The 17,581-nt window shown below is 59.6% G+C and overlaps 2 protein-coding genes across 5 annotated transcripts; both read right to left on the reverse strand.

Annotated features, from left to right (window-relative positions):
* Positions 1-909: 909 nt before the first annotated feature.
* On the reverse strand, positions 910-2,964 carry ZNF428 (zinc finger protein 428). 4 transcript variants are annotated; one of them, XM_074307016.1, is made up of 3 exons: positions 2,769-2,964; positions 1,619-1,892; positions 910-1,531 (listed from the first exon to the last, which is right to left on the reverse strand). In XM_074307016.1, exons 2-3 carry the CDS (start codon positions 1,692-1,694, stop codon positions 1,032-1,034), a joined length of 576 nt encoding a protein of 191 aa, XP_074163117.1. In that variant the 5' UTR covers positions 1,695-1,892; positions 2,769-2,964; the 3' UTR covers positions 910-1,031. The 4 variants fall into 4 exon arrangements, with proteins under 4 accessions (XP_074163117.1, XP_074163118.1, XP_074163116.1 ...); XM_074307017.1 differs by having other exon boundaries at positions 1,619-1,914; XM_074307015.1 differs by having other exon boundaries at positions 1,619-1,773; positions 2,769-2,963.
* A 1,058-nt stretch (positions 2,965-4,022) lies between these two features.
* Positions 4,023-16,760, reverse strand: CADM4 (cell adhesion molecule 4). The gene is made up of 9 exons (XM_074307013.1): positions 16,679-16,760; positions 10,396-10,542; positions 9,936-10,088; positions 7,478-7,612; positions 7,136-7,300; positions 6,024-6,114; positions 5,547-5,719; positions 5,260-5,388; positions 4,023-4,954 (listed from the first exon to the last, which is right to left on the reverse strand). Exons 1-9 carry the CDS (start codon positions 16,740-16,742, stop codon positions 4,845-4,847), a joined length of 1,167 nt encoding a protein of 388 aa, XP_074163114.1. The 5' UTR covers positions 16,743-16,760; the 3' UTR covers positions 4,023-4,844.
* Positions 16,761-17,581: the final 821 nt, after the last annotated feature.

Below are 17,581 nucleotides of genomic sequence, written 5' to 3' on the forward strand. Positions count from 1 at the left end.
TTTACTAGACTTCACTTCCAAACCTCATAATAAATCTCTTTTATCAATCTAGATTTTTCCGGTCTGTAAATCCCTTTACAGGGGACTCTGCGCCGCCACTGGGACTCATTTAACTCCGTATCTTTGCGCAGAATTCCGAGGGGTTGCAGGGGAGCTCTATTTGACTCCCTGTGCCCCATAGTTTCATTTAGTTCCCCCAATTCTAGACCTCATGACGGTGACGCCTCCGGGTTCTAGCAGAGGGTCCCAGTGAGGAAGGGGCCAGAGACGTGCCTGTTTAATGCTGGGCCGTCTTTTCTTTGCTCACGATCCCCACAAACGGGACCTAAGATTGGGGGCCTTGGTTGCAGCCTGGACACTCCCCAAGTTAGAAATGGCTTTGGCGTTGGAGAGAATTGTTCCCGGCAGACTCAGGCGAATTCCAAGGTGCCAAATTAAAATGACATCTTCTCCAACAAAAGGACTCCCGGGGCCACGTTCTGGCTCAAGTCTCAGCACCAAGAAGCCACTTTTGCCCCAAGCCTCAGTCCTCCCAATCAGAAGACTTCCCGTGCTCTGCCACGCCCACGGAGCCCACGGGTTCCACCTCCAGAATGCCTCTCCCCTTTCCTTCGGCCCCCTCCCCCAGGCCTGACCCCAATCCCAACCCCTACAGCCCGTGCCCATAGCTGCCCAAACCGCTCCTGTTCAATGGAGGCCGCCGGGGGCCGCTGCCAAGAGGCAAGCTCTGGTTCTGAGTGGGGGGGGGTCAGGCCCTCGCTCTGCCAGCTTTGTGATCTTTGTCAAGGCAGCCTGGACCTCAGGGTCAAAAACAGGTGGCGGGTGGTGGGCTCCGGCCCCACAAGTCCTCGGCCGCCTGTGCCCCAGACCCATCCGTGCACAGGGAGGATCACGCCCGCACAGACGCCATCACACACAGAAATCTGGCTTTATTTGAACCTAACACAGCTACTGTCCAGAAGACACAGACGTGACCGTGGCTCCGCCCCCCTGACCCTTCTCTCAGCCCCGCCCCCCTGGGGGGGCCAGCCTCACACCTCCCCTCGGGCGTGCAGCATGAAGTGGCCGTGAAGCTCCCCCAGGTCGTCGAAGGAATCCTCGCACTCTGTGCAGTGGTAAGCGCCCCCCTCATCCCCAGGGGGCCCATCGCCTCCAGTGGAGGTGGCCCCCTCGTCCTCTTCCTCCTCCTCCCCCGCCTGGCGCTGAGCGGCCGTGCGGGCAGGGGGTGTCGCCTGGGCGGCGGCGGGGCGGCAGAGCCGACAGGGCGGGCCCCCCGGGGCTGTGGCCCCCTCCCCCGGGGGCGGGCGGCCACACAGGGCGCAGGGCTGGGGAGGGGGCCCTGGGGGTGGGGCAGCCCGAGGGGCCCTCCGCGAGGGTGCCCCGCGCCCCCCACCGAGACGCTGCTTCACCTTGTAGCCGGGGTCGTATTCGGGGTCATCTGTGGTTTCCTCCTCCTCCTCCTCCTCCTCTTCATCCTCATCGGAGTCGGGCTCCGAGAGGGTATAGTCCGAGTCGGAGGGGTGCTCTGGGCCTGCCGAGAGAGGGGTTCGATCTGGGGCTCCCCCGGGAGGAAGGCTGCTCCCGGCCCCCAGGGCCCGGCTCGGGCTCAGCACCTCACCTGGGGACAGCTCCTCCTCGTCCTCCTCCAGGCTGGCGTAGCCCCCGGTCTCCGCGCTCTCCCGGGTCTCCGTCATGGCCGGGGCGGCGACGGCAGGATGGGCTCCCCCAGCCCTCTTTCCACGCAGGGCCTCTTCTCTGCAGGGGCCCCGGCAGCTGGGACAGCGGAAAGACGGGTTCAGGAGCGGGCCGCCGGGGGAGGGAGAGAGGAGCACCCGAGGTCCGGACGGGCAGACGAGGCGGCGGCGCCTCCTGGAGGAGACGCTCCCGTGCCCCTGACGGGGGGCAGGAGACACCCTGTAACGTCCAACAGGCCTGTGTCCGCCCCCTCCCCACCCTCAGGGCCTGTGTACGAGCTGGTACTATACACTTTGCATTGGACTGAAAGCCCCTTGAGGGCAAGGCCCGCCTGCCCCGCTTTGTATCCCCTATGCTCAGCACAAGGCCTGGCACACAGCAGAAGCTTAATGTTTGCTGAATGGGGCACACAGTATGCGCTCGATAAATGTACTGAATGGATGCCTGCTTTCATGATTACAGAATGAATGAACGAATGAACGCCGGCTCCCAGGATGCACTGGAGTCCTGGATGGCAACGTGACCGAGACGTGTGGGCCCTACCGGAGACCAGGCGGCATCCCTGGGTACCGCGGGCCTCTGACCCGCTCCAAGCGCCCGCCCAGACATGGCGGGAGGAGGAGCCCCCACAAGGCGCCAGGCGCCTCGCTCCCACAATGCCCAGGTCGTGCGGCTCTGCTCCCACAAGATATTGAGGCGGGGGCCTGCGATGCCATGGGTCGGAGTGGCGCTGCTCTGAAAGCAAACCGGGGCAGTGTAGCCCGCTTCCCACCATTCACTGGGCACTGCGGCTCGACTTCCAGGATGCAGCTCCCAGAACACACTGCGGCACTGGGGCCCCTTTCCCACAATGCAGCGGGGCTGCCTGCTCCTAGATCCCAGGATGCCCTAGGGCGGTTTCTCTCCGCCACCGTGGCCCAGCGTGCTCCGGGACAATAAGCCCCGGGCGCCGCCATGCTCCCAGGACAGCGGGAGGGGCGGGGCCGGCGGGAGGGCGCGCGGAAGCGGCCCCGCGGGCTCCCGACATGCCTCGCGCGCGAGCGCCCCGCCCCTCCCCTCCCCCGGGCACTCACCACCCCTGGCGACCTCGCTCCGCTCGCTCCGGTCGGCGGCGGCAGCACGCAGGGCCCCGGCGCCTGCGCAGAACGAGCTTGAGCAGCGGCGGCGGGCGGGGGGCAAAGCGGAGCGGCTACTTGGCGGGCTCCAGAGCGCCTGCGCTATGGGCTGGACCATCCGGCCAAGGCACGGGGGAGGAGCGGCGCAGGAGCGGCTCATCAGAGACCCCCCCCCCCCGAGGGTCGCTCCTCCCCCGCTCTTCCTACGCTTGGTAGAGCTGGGGCGGGGCCTCAGGCTCGCAGCTAGGGGAGGGGGCTGCTTCGTAGCGGAAGGTCGGGCATGTCGCGTTCTTTTACTGGAGTGTGTCAGGGTCTGGGTCTGGGCGTGTCTAGGGTTCGAATGCTCCCTCTCGCGCGGTGTGATGTCCCCCCTCTCCCCCGCCCCTCTTCTCCCACCTTCCCAGTATGAAATGAAGGGGTTGGAGTTAGAAAGCAGCGCGATTCCCCGGTGCTTGCTGGGAGAGTGGCGCTGCCCACGCACGTGCCCGGGCCCCAGGGGAGGCCGGCTTGGTATGCCCCCGGGCTGGGCCGCGCAGGGGCGCAGCAATTTGCATTTCGGATCTGCAGAGCCCGGACGGGGTGGGGGGGGGGGAGGTCTGTAGCCCCGGCCAGAAAGCATGCGCACGAGGACTTGGGCGGAATTGGGGAGGGGGGCGTGCACTACCTAGGACTCCGCCTCGAGTTCGGGGGTGGTCCCTCCGTCTGACCCTTCTGGGGCGGAGTTTCTCTCTGGTTTGCCCGGAGCCTGGGCATCTCCCGCCTAGCTCCTGTCCCCAACTCTCCCCCTGGACCCCCATCCCAGGGTGTTGGAGTACTGCCCTCTGCCCCGATTCCATCGTCCTACGGTCGGGGGGCATTCCGGAACCCCGTCCGGAGTCCTAAACCCCCTGCCCCTCCCCCCTTCTTCGGGTCTCTCCCTGTGGCTTCTTTCACACTTTCTCCAGGCTTTTCCCACTTTTCTTCCGTCCTTCCCAGGGGGCATCATCCCGGCCCAGAATCCAGCTGCTCTACTTCCGGTCCCTCTCCCCCCAGACAGACAAACGAGCAGTCTTAATCTCTCCTTAGTTTAATGGTGGTTAGTGGGGCTGCCACCCCCTCCGTACCCCCCTCCCCCCCGTACAAAACGTGTTTTTACAAGAAAAAGGCCTGGAATGGGGGTGGATCGTGGTGGTGGTGGTGGGGGGTGAAATCTGATTTTTTTTTTAATACAGATTTTTCATTTTTTAATATATTATATATAAAACCACAGAGACGCACACGTGGACCCTGGGCCTCTCCCCCGGAGGCCTGGAGAAGGAGAGAAGGGATGGGGGCGAGCCCTGTGGGAGGCCTGGGGGGGTCGAGGGAGAAGGGATCCAGGGGAGGCATGTGGTGGGTGGGGGGAGCCCAAGCTGTGGGCAGGAGTGGGGCCTGGAGAGGGGGACAGGCCCCCCTCCCCCATTACGAGTTATGACAAAGACACAGAATCCCCATCCCTCCCCCCCAACCGTGCGAACATGGCTTTGCAAAGAGCAGTCCCCCACGTCTGTGGGGACTCTCACAATGGCTGGCACAGCGCCTAGGGAGGGATCCCGGAGAAGACAAGTCCCCTACCCCCACCCCAGGCTGCTCCCCAACCCTGCCACCCCCCCTCCCCCAGACTCTACCCCTATTCCCACCCCCTACCCCCACCCTGGACCCAAGTGTCCAGCCCCTGGCCCATCAGAGACCCAGGTCTCCAGATCTCCTCTTCCTTTTGGGGAACTCAAGTATTATCCTCCCCTTCTGGGGAACTCAAGACACCCTGATTCCCCACTCCCTGCCCCTTTGGGGTCCTGAGTCCCCATTCCCACCCCCTTAGGCATCTCGACATCCGGCCCCCAGTCCTAACCTCCCTCAGAAAGGCCCAGGTGCGGCCTCCCTGTCTCGTTGGATGTTAGGGGTGGGGAAAACTCCCAAATGGCCCTTAGCCCAGGTCAAAGTCTTTGCTGGTTCCGTCCTGGACTGGGGAGACCCCGCCGGGGCCAGGCCTGGGGCCGGGGACACGGGGAAGGGTCAGATGAAAAATTCCTCCTTGCGCTTGTGTCCATCGCCCCCGTTCAGAAAGGCCTCGCGGGCCTCCCCTTGCTCATCCAGTCCGCTGGCCTCGTGGGTGAGATAGGAGCCTGGAGAGGGTGGGGGAACGGGGGTGGGGGGGCACAGAGAAATGGAGAATGAGCCTCGGTCGGCAGAGATGGGGCGCAGAGAGAAGCAGAGCTAGTCCGGCTCAGAGAGGCAGGGCCGGACACAGGTTTCTGATGCTGAGACCGTGTCGGAGGCACAGAGCCGGGAAGGGCGGGGACGCCTCCGGGACCGGCCCAGGGGCACGCTCCCAGCGCGCACCTTTCCGGCCAAGCCCCGCCCCATCCGCTTTTCGCCAATCAGCGACCCCAGCCCCGCCCCTTGGCAGCCCGGCCCCGCCCCCGCTCACCCTTCTGCCGCACGGAGCACCAGACCATGCCCACCAAGACGCAGATGATGAGGAAGACGAGCAGCGCCAGGATGCCCCCCACGATAGCGTAGGGCACTGAGGTCTGGGCCTCCACCACCGCGCCGGGGTCTGCTCGGCGAAGGAAGGCACAGTTACCGGGGCGATTGCAGGGACGGGGGCGCGGAACCCCCTGCCCTCGCCGACCTTCCGAGCCCGCCCCCCAGCGAAAACGGGGCGTTCCGTCGGATCCCCGCCCCTTTCCTCGTGCCCCGCCCCCCGTGCCTCACCGTAGACCACCAGCACGTAGAGAGCTCGCGCTTGGCCGTGCTTGTTCCCGGCCTCACAAGTATAGGTGCCGTTGTCTAGGGAGGTGAGGCCAGGGAGTGTGAGCGTCTCTCCCACCGCCTCTGCCCGCTCGGGGAGCGACTCATTCCCCCGGCTCCACCGGATCTGCCCGGGCCTGCGAGGAGGGGCCAGAGAGCTCAAGGGCCCAGGCAGCCGGCCAGCCTAGTCTCCGCTCTCTGGGACCCCTCCTCCTCCCCCCGGACCGGTCACTGCAAGCCTCCCAGTCTCCCCAGTCTCCCTCCCTCCCTCCTCTGGGGACCCAGACACGCCGATCCCCGAGTGCACTTCGCCGCTGGGTGACCCAGGGGTCCCAATCCCGCCGACCTTCCTCCCCCAGGCAGTTCCCGGCCTCCAATCCTGGCTCCCTTCCCCGCCAGTCTTAACCTTCGAATCCCGTTCCGTCCATCCCACTCTCTGACCTGGGGTTCCCTGTGACAGCGCAAGTCAGCACCAGCGTGTCTCCCTCCCTCACCACGGCCTGGGAGGCGTGAATCCGGGCACTGGGGGAGTCTGTGAGCAGAGCGGGCGGGGAACGTCAAAGCTGGGAGGCCAAGGCCCGCTTCTCCCCTCCACAGGCCTGGCCCACCCCGGCCCCGCCCAGGATGGCCAACCCTGCTCTGCCCACTTTCCCAGGTGGCAGAGAACAGACCAGCCGTCCAGGAGCCCCGGGCCCCAAGCGTGGAGCCTGGCTGTTTCCTGAATTTGGGCAAGTCGCTTAATCTAGTTAAATAATCCAAGTTCCAAGAGGGTGGGCAGCCAGATGGCATGGATGAGGGAGGGGAAGGGCACTGGATTTGGTGCTGGGAGGACTGGGTTCTAATTCTGCCTTAGTTTTCTCAAGAGTAAAATGAGGATGTAGCACCTCCCTTCATAGGGCTGTTGTGAAGGTCACAGTAGATAACTTTATAATGCGAGGGATTATTTGTGCATTTTAGATTTCCATCGGAAAGGACCCTCAAAAGTCCCTAGTCCAGCTTCCTCGTTTTCAAATTGAAGACTGAGGTTTAGGGAAATGAAACAATGTGTCCAAAGTCACAAAGGCAAATAAGGAATGAAGTGGAATTCACACTCATGTCCCATAGTCCCCTGCTGCTGCCAAGGCCTGCACAGTTCTAGGGCTTAGGGCACCTCGGGAGCCGGATTTGGGAGGTGTATTAAAGACCAGACTTCTCTCCTAAACTGGACCAAACTGGATTCTGGAACTCTCTTAAGGACATTTGTCATTTCCAGTCTGGGATCTTCACTTAGTGAAGCCAAGATTGTGTTGCTCCTGAGGATGAGGTTGAACTACATTATGCCCAGGGGAGAGCTGGTTGTTTAACCATGGGAGAGTCATTTGAACTCTAGACCTTGGTTTCATAAATGTCTAGGGTAGGTTCCGGTATGTGAGATTTCCTCTCAGAAGCTCAGGGTCCCTGTCCATCAGAAGCAGGGATGGATGGGAATCATGACCAAAGCCCTTTCCGCCCAGGAACCCTCTGCTGCTGTTTTGGGGGTGTTGTGCCCTCTCCCCCAGAGCCTGGTCACTTACACTGGACATCCAGCACGTACTGAGTCTGCTTGCTGTGGCCTGGAGGGAGGGCAGCATTCTGAGCCTCACATGTCACGATGCCGCCGTCATCCTTCCGGTCCACTTGGAAGCGCACTGTGCTGGCCACGCTCCACACCTTCCCATTCTCTTGCCGGCTGTCCACACCTACCCAGAAAGATGAATTCTCTTCGCATCCCAGTTCCTGATCCATCCCCAGTGGTCCAGACCTCAAGGACCATGCCCTTTCTCCAGAGAAAAGGCCCGTTTCCAGGCTCCCCTCCCCTTCCCCAGCTCCCTCTTTCCCCCTCTCCCCATCCAGGCCCTCCCTCTAATTCCTCTGACCTCTAAGTTCTTTTTTGTCCCGGTACCATCGAAGCATGGCTGGCGGTCGGGATCGGGGCACGACGCAGCTCAATTCCACCTCGCCACCCTCTACAGCCTGCTCCCGGCCTTCCACTATGGGGTTCTCCGGGGCCACTGCAACAAACACGGAGGGGATCTCAACATCACAGAGAGATGAGTGGGGATGCAGGCAAAACACGCCACCGAGATTTGGAGTCAATTGAAATCCAGGCTTCTACTTTCATCAGTCAGCCAATAAACTTTCATTAAGCAACTATATATAGTTGCCAGGTGACTGGGCAGCTCACTTAATCTCTCGGGGACTCGGTTTCTTGATTGGAGAGAGGACTGATACTAGAAAACCTCCCCTTCTGCTGTTCCCCACACAAATCCTTCCATGTCTCCTCAAAGCCTTTGCACAGCCTATCCCCAAGTTTCCTAAGCGCTCACTTCACTTCCCTCAATAATTTTTCTGAGTTCATCAATTGTTAATGGCCTCTCACTCCCTGCAAGGTATATATTTTGAATTGATTCATTTCTACATGTTGTTTTCCCTTTCCACTATAAAAGGTAAACTCCATGAGGGCAGAGGCTGATTGTGTGTGTGTCTGGTATCACATGTAGCTTCTGTTCTTCATCCACTTTATGGCCATCATCCCAGTCCATTTGCCTTCCTGGCACACAGTGTTAGAAGTGCCATATCTGTGTCTTTGTGCCATCTCCCTCTCTACTTATTTAATAAATATGAACATTTATGTGCCAGGAACTGTGTTAAGCAATAGGAATACAACGAAAGAGCAAAGACAGTCCCTGTTCTCCAGGAGTTCACAGAGCAGAGAGTACAAACAGGATAAATTGGAGATGAGCAACAGAAAGAAGGCACTAGAATGAAAGGGGATCAGAAGAGACTTCTTGTGGAAAATAAGGTCTTTAGCTAAGACTTGGAGGCAGTCAGGAGGCAGAGGAAAAGAGGGAGAGTGTTGCAGACATAAGGGACAAGCAGAGAAAATGCCCGGAGCGGGAAGATGTCTTAGGAACAGCAAAGAAGCCAGCCACAGGACTTCCCAGACAGGGAGTTTAAGGTATAAGAATCCTGGAAAGGTGTGAATGTGTGAATGTGTATGTGTGTATGAGTGTGTGTGTGTGTGTGTGTGTGTAGCAGGTTACAAAGGGCTTTGAATGCCAATTGGACAATTTTATATTTGATACTGGAGGACAAAGAGAGTTACTGGAGTTGACTGAGTCGGGGGATAGTATGGTTACACCTATGTTTTTAGAAGATCCCTTTGGTGCCTGAGTGAAGGATGGACTAGTGCAGCAGTCCCGGTGGAAGGTGGTAAGGGTCTGCAGCAGGGAGGAGCAGTGTCAGAGCAGAAAAGGGGACCTGAAAGTCTTTCCCTCCTCATCTTTGCCTCTTGGGGCACTTAGTTTCTTTGACTCAAGTGTTCCTGCTGCCGGAAACCTCCCCTTGTCTCCTTAGTAGCTAGTGCCTTCTCCATCCAAGGTCACCTTGAGCCAGCTGGTTATGTCCTGTCTATCCATTGTTGTTTTCTTGTGACCCCATTTGGGGTTTTCTTGGCAGGGATACTGAAGTTGTTTGCCATTGCAATTTCCAGCTCGTTTTACAGAAGAAGAAACTAATTTGTCCGTGACCACACAGCTAGTAAGTGTCTGAGGCTGGATTTGAACTCATGAAGATGAGTCTATTCTATCTACTATGGCGCCACCTAGCTGTCTATCCATAGAGATGGACATTTAGGTTTCTTCTAATAGAATTCAAGCTTCTTTAGGATAAAGCCTGTTCTTTTTTCTTTTTTCCTTTTTCCTTTCCTTTTTCCTTTCCTCTCCTCTCCTCTCCTCTCCTCTCCTTTTTCCTTTTTCCTTTCTCCTTTCCTTTTTCCTTTCTCCTTTCCTTTTTCCTTTCTCCTTTCCTTTCTCCTTTCCTTTCTCCTTTCCTTTCCTTTCCTTTCCTTTCCTTTTTCCTTTCTCCTTTCCTTTCTCCTTTCCTTTCTCCTTTCTCCTTTCCTTTCTCCTTTCCTTTCCCCTTTCCTTTCCCCTTTCCTTTCCCCTTTCCTTTTTCCTTTCCTTTTTCCTTTCCTTTCTCCTTTCCTTTCTCCTTTCCTTTCCTTTCCTTTCTTTTCCTTTCCTTTCCTTTCCTTTCCTTTCCTTTCCTATCTTTTTTCTTTCTTAATATTTTCAAATGTTTATTGACAAATTGGATCCCAGCTACCCAGCACACAGACACTTCATAAACTCCAGGATAAATTAATTGGGAAATGAAAGCCTTCGTCTACAATAAGAGGACAGTTATAGGAATCAGAGCAATTCTGCCCAGAGATCAGACTGATAGGTGACAATTCTGAAAAATCCAAGGGAGCTTGGTCTGAGGTCACAGAGACATCAAGGTTTGCAGTGTCCCAAATTTCTCAGGCTTAAGAGAGGATTTGCGGAGCCTTACCAAGCACAGTGAGGGTGGCAATCTGGTGATGGGTGTCTTCTGTGTACAGCTGGCAGAAGTAGCCGCCCTCATCATCCAGCCGGGCATCTGAGAGCCTTATTCGGACCCTTCTGGGGGAGAACTCCTCCAGCTGGAAACGCTCGTCCTTTAGAGCTGGGCAGAGATCACAGAAGGGTGAGAGAAGACCCCCCTGCTCTTTCTAAAACCCTCCCCAACTCTCACCACTTTTCTACCACTGACTTCTTTCTCCCCTGACCCAACCCACACCTCCATCTCTGTTTGTCTCCCCACCCTGGACCACACTCTCCCTTTTAATCCTCTCACTGCCCCATCCTTCCCTCCCTAGTCTAGACCCTGAGGCTGGAGGCATCTGGGCTTGCAGGGACTTGTCCCAGGAGCACTTGCCACCCAGGGCCCCGGGCTTGCTCTGTCCTAGTCCCCCACCCCGAGAGAGCCTCACCTCTGGTGCCATTGAAGAAGAGTGTTTGCCGGGCTGGGTTCTGGAGGACCACGATGGACCCGTCGTACTGGTGCAGTCTGCAGGTGATCTCGGCCACCCCGCCCTCTGCCACAGTCACGTTCTCAGTCTGCACCCCCTGGGCCGACCCTGGTCACCAGAGACATGGAAATGCACGCTTTTCAGAGGCAGCCAGGACTCCTGGATCGTTTCTGGGCCTCTCCAGAGCTCCATCCTTCCGGGGGCTGAGCCAGAGCCACCCTCTTCCTCATCTCCATCCCCACCACCCCTGGCGTCTCTCTCCTAATCCAAACTATGCTTTCTCCACCCCAGAAACAAGCCTGGTCCGGAGTCCGTCCCCACCCCATTCCCAGCAGCATTTCCGCCCTGATTTTATTCTTTTTATTTATCCAGAGCCCGATTTCCCCAAACCCTCCCTGGGTTCCTTTCTCCCCCAGCACCCTATTCAAATGCTCCATCTCCTTTTCCATCCAGCCCCATCCTCATTTTCATGCGCATTTCCATATCTCCCTTCTCCCCTCCCCACCCCCCTCCTGTCCCTGGGGGGTCTCTTGTGTCTCCCTCCCAGCTCAGTAACAAGCTGGGCTCGTGGCAGGAATGTTAATGTCCCCAGAGCCTTTGTGTCCATTGGGAGTTGGGGGGGAGGGGTGAGCCTAAAAGCTCTAGGAGGAGGCTGGGCCTGGGGGCCGGAGGCTGGGCCAGAGGGCTCAGGCTCAGGGCGCGGGCCCTTTAAACCTAAGGTTGTGTTGACAGCGCCGGGGCATTGCCATAGAAATAGTGCCAGGAGCAGCGGGAGGAGGAGGGGAGCCAGAGCGAGGAGAAGGAAAGGGACAAGAGCCCGAGGCCCTTTCTTCCTCCCCGTCTTCCGCTCGGTCCAGAGTCCCAGGCGTCCTGATTCCCCAGCTCTTCTCCCCTCCCCTCATAGAACCGCTTAAGCTGATCCTCCCTAGCCTGGGCTCCACAGGGACTCAGGAGTCCTGACCTCCCCCCCCCCCCCCCCAGGCATCCGGGCCCCAGCTGTCACCAGGCGGGTTTCCGTGGTGATGGACCGATCCTAGGGAAGGGGGGAATCAGAAAGGAAGAGAAGGGGGGGGCGCCCCTCACGCTGAGTCAGCGAATCCCCGCGGGAGCTCAAGGTCGCTCAGCGGAGAAGGTCATTTCCCCCCCACCCCAGCTCCCAAGATTCTGAACAACCCCCCAGGTTTCCGGAGGTGGTACATTCCACGCCCCCCACCCCCCATCAATGGCCGAGTCCGGAGCATCCTTTGCACAAAGCCCCGATTATTCCAGCTCTGGGTGTAAAGGCGCCTGTATTCCAGGGACCCAAGCTCCCGACCGCCCTCCACCCCCAGGCTTCAAGACCCAGGCGCCAGATTCTCCTTCTCCTCCTCCTCCAACCTTAAGGACCCGACACCCAGAGCAACCTCTGTCTTAAGGGACCCAGGTGCCCCAAGCCCCCTTCACCCCACTTCAAGGATCCAAACGACTGAGTTCCTGGTGCATCCCCACCCCCAGGGACCCTCCCTGCCATTATCCAGGCACCTGAGCGCCCGCCTCCCCCTTCCTTTCAGAGATCCAGGTCCCTGGGCTCTCACTGTGCTGCAGCTGCCCAGCCCCCCCAGGCCTCCAGTTTGAGTTCCCAGAACCAGGGAGTTGGGCATCTAGGCTCCAGGGACCAGGGACCTGCCTTCTCAGTCCCCGAGGCCCCCAAGCAGCCAGGCTTTCTGATAGCCTTTCAAGGGCTCAGAGAGCCTAAGTCTAGGCTTCTGGGAAGTCAAGTGGAAGGGCGTGCAGGTAGTAGTGCTCTGGGTCACTGAGTCAGTCAGGCGTGGAGCTACCCTTCCCGGGACACCCAAATCTCAGCAGGCAGAGGGCCCCGGGGCCCAGCTCTTCGGGGCACCCAGAGTCTGACAGAGAATGTGGATGGGGGTGGGGAGGGTGAGTCAGCAGTTGGACTCACACAAAGCCCCCCTGTGGCCCCCGCATTCCTGGGATTCCCTGAGCTCCCAAGATGCTGGGCCGGAGCCCAAGCCGGGGGCGGGGATTCCTAGGAGGCTTCCCCAGAAGTGTCCCAATATACCCCTCAGGAAGCACCCTGACTAGCCTGGGCACCTGGTGGGGCTGGAGGGGAACAGAAGGTCGGGCTACCTGGGGCCTGGCAGGGCCGGACAGCAGAGTGCCTGGCTTCTTGAAGAGTGGGGACGAATGGAGACAAAAAGTTTACTGGTGCCATGAGGGGTTGGGAACTAAAGGTCTGTCTCTCTCCCTCCCTGGGGGAGAGAAAGCCTGCTTTGTCCTGGCGGGGACAGAGCTGCCTCGCACGGCATTAACCACCCCCAGCTCAGTCACCTCAGGGACCCGAGCATCCTCATCCCCTAGGCCTCACCAAGCCCATCAGGGACCCAGGGGGCCTTAGAATTGCAGAGCTGAAAGATTTGGACTCTCTCCTCCCCCCCCCGAACATTTCCCTCCCTTCCTCTCCCATGCCCACTCACATGCCCCCCTCACCCACACCCAGGGCATCCTCCTGTGGATGACTCAGAAGAGCCCCATTCAAAAAACCAGAATTCCATCTCCCCAGCAAGGCACGCAGCAGCCCGGAGGCCAGTCCTGGGGAGTGGGAGGCGGTGACCACTGGGCGCCTTTGTGTTTTAGTGTCTCTATTCCTGTTTCTTTGTTGTTTGTCTGTTTCCACACATCTCCTGATGTTTCTGTGTATCCTTTCCCTCTGGTACCTTTCAAATGTCCTTCCCAGTGGCAAGTAGGGGGGCTCTGGGTTGGGGGGAGCTAGAGGAAAGGTAGGGAGCCAGAGCAGCAGCTCCAGAGCAGTTCCCAGTAGCCTAGAGAATAAGTGTTTTCCTTAGTCACTCCTTCCCCCTTAGTCTCTAAAATCTGGAGACAAGGTCATAACATGTTCAAACTAGAAAGTCCTATAGACACACCATCAAGCCTAACCCTCTTGTTCTCCAGGTAGGGAAACTGAGGCCCTGAAGAACAGGAGGGATTCTCACACTAGAAAGAGCCATAGGCACACCATTAATCCCAATCCTCTTGTTTTCCAGGTAGGGAAACCGAGGCCCTGAAGAACAGGAGGGATTCTCAAACTAGAAAGACCCATAGACACACTATTAAGCCCAATCCTCTTGTTTTCCAGGTAGGGAAACTGAGGCCCTGAAGAATAGGAGAAATTCTCAAACTAGAAAGACCCATAGACACACTATTAAGCCCAATCCTCTTGTTTTCCAGGTAGGGAAACTGAGGCCCTGAAGAACAGGAGGGATTCTCACACTAAAAAGACCCATAGACACACCATTAAGCCCAATCCTCGTTTTCCAGGTAGGGAAACTGAGGCCTTGAAGAACAGGAGTGATTCTCAAACTAGAAAGACCCATAGACACACCATTAAGCCTAACCCTCTTGTTTTCCAGGTAGGGAAACTGAGGCCCAGAAGAGCGGGAGGGATTCCCCATGCCCACATGATGAATCTCTAGTGGAGAGTCAGTACTAGAATTCAGGGCTTCCGATTCCCAGAAGAGTCTATCTCTCCCATCACCGCTGGCCTTTCACTGTGTTCTTTTGGCAGAAAGTTTACTTATAAAATGAAGGCAATGCCCTGAAGGCATCCACCCTGGGAGCCAGAAGTTAGGAGACTTCTCTCTTCTCTGGGACTCTATGAGCCTTTCGTTCTGAGATCTAAGACTCTGTGTGAGCGATTCTAGAGCCCACAAGGTTCAGATTCTGGAGCTTATGGTCGCAGGCTTAAGAGTAATGGCCTTTCCATATCCCCAAAGCTGTGCTTGTCCAGCTCCCAGGCTTCAGATTTCAGAGCTCGTGATGAGAGGAGTTCTCATCTGTTCTCAGAGCCTCGTTCTCCAAGGTGGAGAGAGTTGATTCCCATCCTAGCCCAGACTTCACAGGAAGAAGCTAGAACTCGGTTATCTTTTCCGGTTCTGGAGCCTGAATGCAACTCTCTGCTTTGCAAGTCTGTGACTCGGAGGGCTTAAGTCTAAGACTCAAGGCTAGGCTCCTCAAGCTTTGATTTTTGTACAGTCGGTGACTGCCAGTGGCAGAACTCATGGTTCTGTGAAGATCTAAGTCCCGTGGACATTGTGACAGGCCGGCCAGCAGATGGGAGGAAACGATAGGGGTTTGCAAGACTGGAGAAGGAATGCGGAATTGCCGAGAAAAGCAGTGTGGGGTGTCTCTGGGACAGTCCTCAGAGACTTCTGCCAGAGACCTCGGGGCACTGGGTGCTTTGGACCTGTGCCTGGAGCCACCTGGGCCCTGAAAAGCAAGAGAACCTAGATTTGGAAGGGGGCCTGGAACCTGGATGTTTGAACTGGAAAGGATGATAGAACTCCTTAAGGGACCTTAGGATAGAATGCCAGAACGTAGGATGTTAAATAGAGTCTCAAAGAGAATTTGGACTATGAATTGTTAGAGCCAGCACGATGTCAGGAGGAGCGAGAACCCAGGATGTCAGAGCTGGGAAAGACAGGAGACTTCTCTTGGTCTGCTCAAGTTAGAGAGGGAAACTGGGGCCCAGACGGGATGAGGGACTTGGCAAGAACCTACCACGAGTCAGGGGCACAGGTGAGACTAGACAAATCCAGTTCTCCCGGCCAGCGACAGCTTAGGGCCCTTTCCATGGCAACAGATCTCATACCTAGAACACTCAACCCAGATGGATTTTAGGCTCAGCAAGTACATAGTAGGCACCTCTTCACTGGCCCCATCAGGAGACCCCCTCAGGGCCCCCTCCCCCACTAGTCTCCATGTCTTTGAAGGGCTATGGACCTGTCAGAGAGGAGGCTAAGGCACAGTGGAGATCCCCGAGGATGACAGAACCACAGGGTATCTGAGATGGAAGAGATCTTGGAACATGGAGTATCAATATGGAAGGGAGCTTAGAACATAGTGGAGGCATTTGTCAGAGGGCGAAACCTACACAATGGGGGAACTTGTGTCAGTGCCAGAGGACCAGAAGGGAAGGGACTTGTCCAAGGTCACCCAGGTAAGTGGGTACCGGAGCTGAGAGCTGATCCCTGCTCTCTAGCCTCCGAGTCTAGTGGTCTTTCGGCTCCTCCCCAGCTTCTTCCCAGTGTGGGAATGAGTGGCTCTGCTCGGTGCCTCTGGCGCTGACACAAGTTCCCCCTTTGTGCGTTCCCTCACATCCACCTTCATCCAACCCCAGCGTCTCGGGCTCGGACCCTGATCTGGGGGGGTGGGGGGGGACCAGGGGGGCAGGGGTCAAGGGAGGACACGCGTGAAGCAGGGGCCCCGAGGCCGGGGATGCAGAGGGTAGGGATGGGGAAGGCAGAGAGCAGAGATGGGGGACGGGAGAGATGGAGGGGGACAAAGGGGGGGAGAGGACGGGAAAGGAGAGGGGGAGAAGGCCGAGGCAGAGACCGGGATCTGACTCCCGGGAGGGAGGAGATGGAGAAGGATGAGGGGGACCGAGGGACGAGGGGACAGCGGGCCAGGGACAGTTCGGGAGGCAGGGTGGGCGACGGGGATGGGGAAGCCCGACAAAGACGGGCCTCTTTGTCCCGGGGCCTGCGTGGCGGTGCGGGGATGGTGCTGGGGGAGAGGGGGCTGCCGCATCCCTCCCTCCGGAACTCCGCTCCCCTTCTCCCTCCGGACCCCGAGCAGAGCCTCGGACCCCCGGAGCGGGACGCGCCGCCTCCCCCCCACCCGTCCTGCGGCTCCGGGCTCCGGCTCCTTCCTTTGTCGGGGGTGTGTGGCGGCGGGGGCGGGGAGAGGCGCGAGACTGGGGCGCAAGCGGGGAGGGCGCCCGAGATCCGAAGCGGAGCCGAGAGGGCTCGGGCGCAGCGCGGAGGGGAACGGGCAGGGATGCGAGCCCGGGGAGGGACGAGCGCCGCCGGGAGCACAGGAAATTCGGAAGGGGAGCGGGCGGGCGGGGGGACCGCGAGCCGGGAGGGACCGCGGAGGGGCTGGGGGGAGTGCGCCAGACGAGGGATGGAGGAAACGGGGGGCGCGAGACGGGGGTGCAGCGCGGAGCGGGCGCGGGGAACGGCAGTGGGGGGGAGGAGGGGACCGGAGCGGGGGGGGGGGGCAGGCCGGGACGCGGAAAGGGCAGAGCGGGGTCTGCGCGGCCGGGGATGCTCGCGGAGCTCGGGCCGCGGGGAGGGGGGGCGTGGGGGTCTGCGGATACATCGCATTGTTCTGGCCTTTGCAGCAGCGGTGACCGTCCTCCCTCCCGTCCGCCCTCTCCCCCCGCTCGGCGCCCCGAGCCGGCTCCTACCTGTCCCGGCCGCGGCCGCCCAGACCAGCAGCAGCGGCCACGGGAACGCGCGGGCCGGGCCCATGGTGCCGCCGCGCCGCCGCCGCCGTCCGCCGCTCGCTCCCGGCCCGCTCCTTCCCCTCCCTCCCTACCCTCCCTCCCTCCCCGCCGCTGGCTTGCTCCGGCCCCGCACCTGCACCGCCCGGCCCGGCCCGCCCCCTACCGCCTAATGAGAGCGCGGGCGGAGGCCTGGGAGCCCAGAAAGGGGGGGGGGAGGCCGGGGACAAAGTTGGGGGAGGAGGATCGGAGGATCACAGGGTTTACGGCTGGCGGGGAGTTCTGAGGTCACTTAGTCAGCCTCCTTCACTTTAGGGGAGTTTGCCTGAAAGGCACAGGGGAAAGTGACTTATCCAAGGTCACACAGCCCGTACGCTGCCGTCTCCATGGTCTTTCCCCCGTTGTTATTAGCGGAAGAGTCTCGAGCTGTCAGAGCTGGAGGAGTCCCCCGGACGCCGCGGGAGGTCCCTGAGACCACCGAAAGTCAAGGTCTCCGAGTCCACGACCGGGACCGCGGGGCACGGCCGGCCCGGACACGGCCGGGGAACTGCAGGGAGCGAGAGGAGGGCCGAGGGGGAGGGCAGCCTGGGAGATGGGGATGAAGGCACGCGGCGGGGCAGCGGCCGGAGCGGGGCCGCGGGGAGCGGGCCCCCGCGGGCGGACCGCAGCGCCGCCGGCTCGAGCCCCGGGGCCGGGAACCTCCTCCGGGAGGAAAACGGCGTCTCTAACCGCGCCGGGGATCGCGAGCCGCTCCTCCGCGGGGACGCTCTCCGGCCCGGGGCCTCTTTCCCTGCGGGGAACCCAAGGGCTCCGCGGCCCGGGGCCCCCCAGCACAGAGCACGCCGCCGGGGAGGACGCCCCCGGCGA

The sequence above is a fragment of the Sminthopsis crassicaudata genome, chromosome 3 (assembly GCF_048593235.1).
Source record: "Sminthopsis crassicaudata isolate SCR6 chromosome 3, ASM4859323v1, whole genome shotgun sequence".
In the NCBI taxonomy this organism is placed as follows: Eukaryota; Metazoa; Chordata; class Mammalia; order Dasyuromorphia; family Dasyuridae; genus Sminthopsis; species Sminthopsis crassicaudata.

Excerpts from the sequence above, each read along its gene's own strand:
- ZNF428 (XM_074307016.1), bottom strand. The coding sequence starts at position 1,694 with ATGACGGAGACCCGGGAGAGCGCGGAGACCGGGGGCTACGCCAGCCTG. Across the intron at positions 1,532-1,618 it reads CGAGGAGGAGCTGTCCCCAG|GCCCAGAGCACCCCTCCGAC; the intron begins GTGAGGTGCTGA and ends CTCTCTCGGCAG.
- CADM4 (XM_074307013.1), bottom strand. The coding sequence starts at position 16,742 with ATGGGCCCGGCCCGCGCGTTCCCGTGGCCGCTGCTGCTGGTCTGGGCG. Across the intron at positions 7,613-9,935 it reads TGCCACCCTCACTGTGCTTG|TGGCCCCGGAGAACCCCATA; the intron begins GTAAGGCTCCGC and ends TGTTTGTTGCAG. Across the intron at positions 5,720-6,023 it reads GCTGTCACAGGGAACCCCAG|GCCCGGGCAGATCCGGTGGA; the intron begins GTCAGAGAGTGG and ends CCCTCCTCGCAG.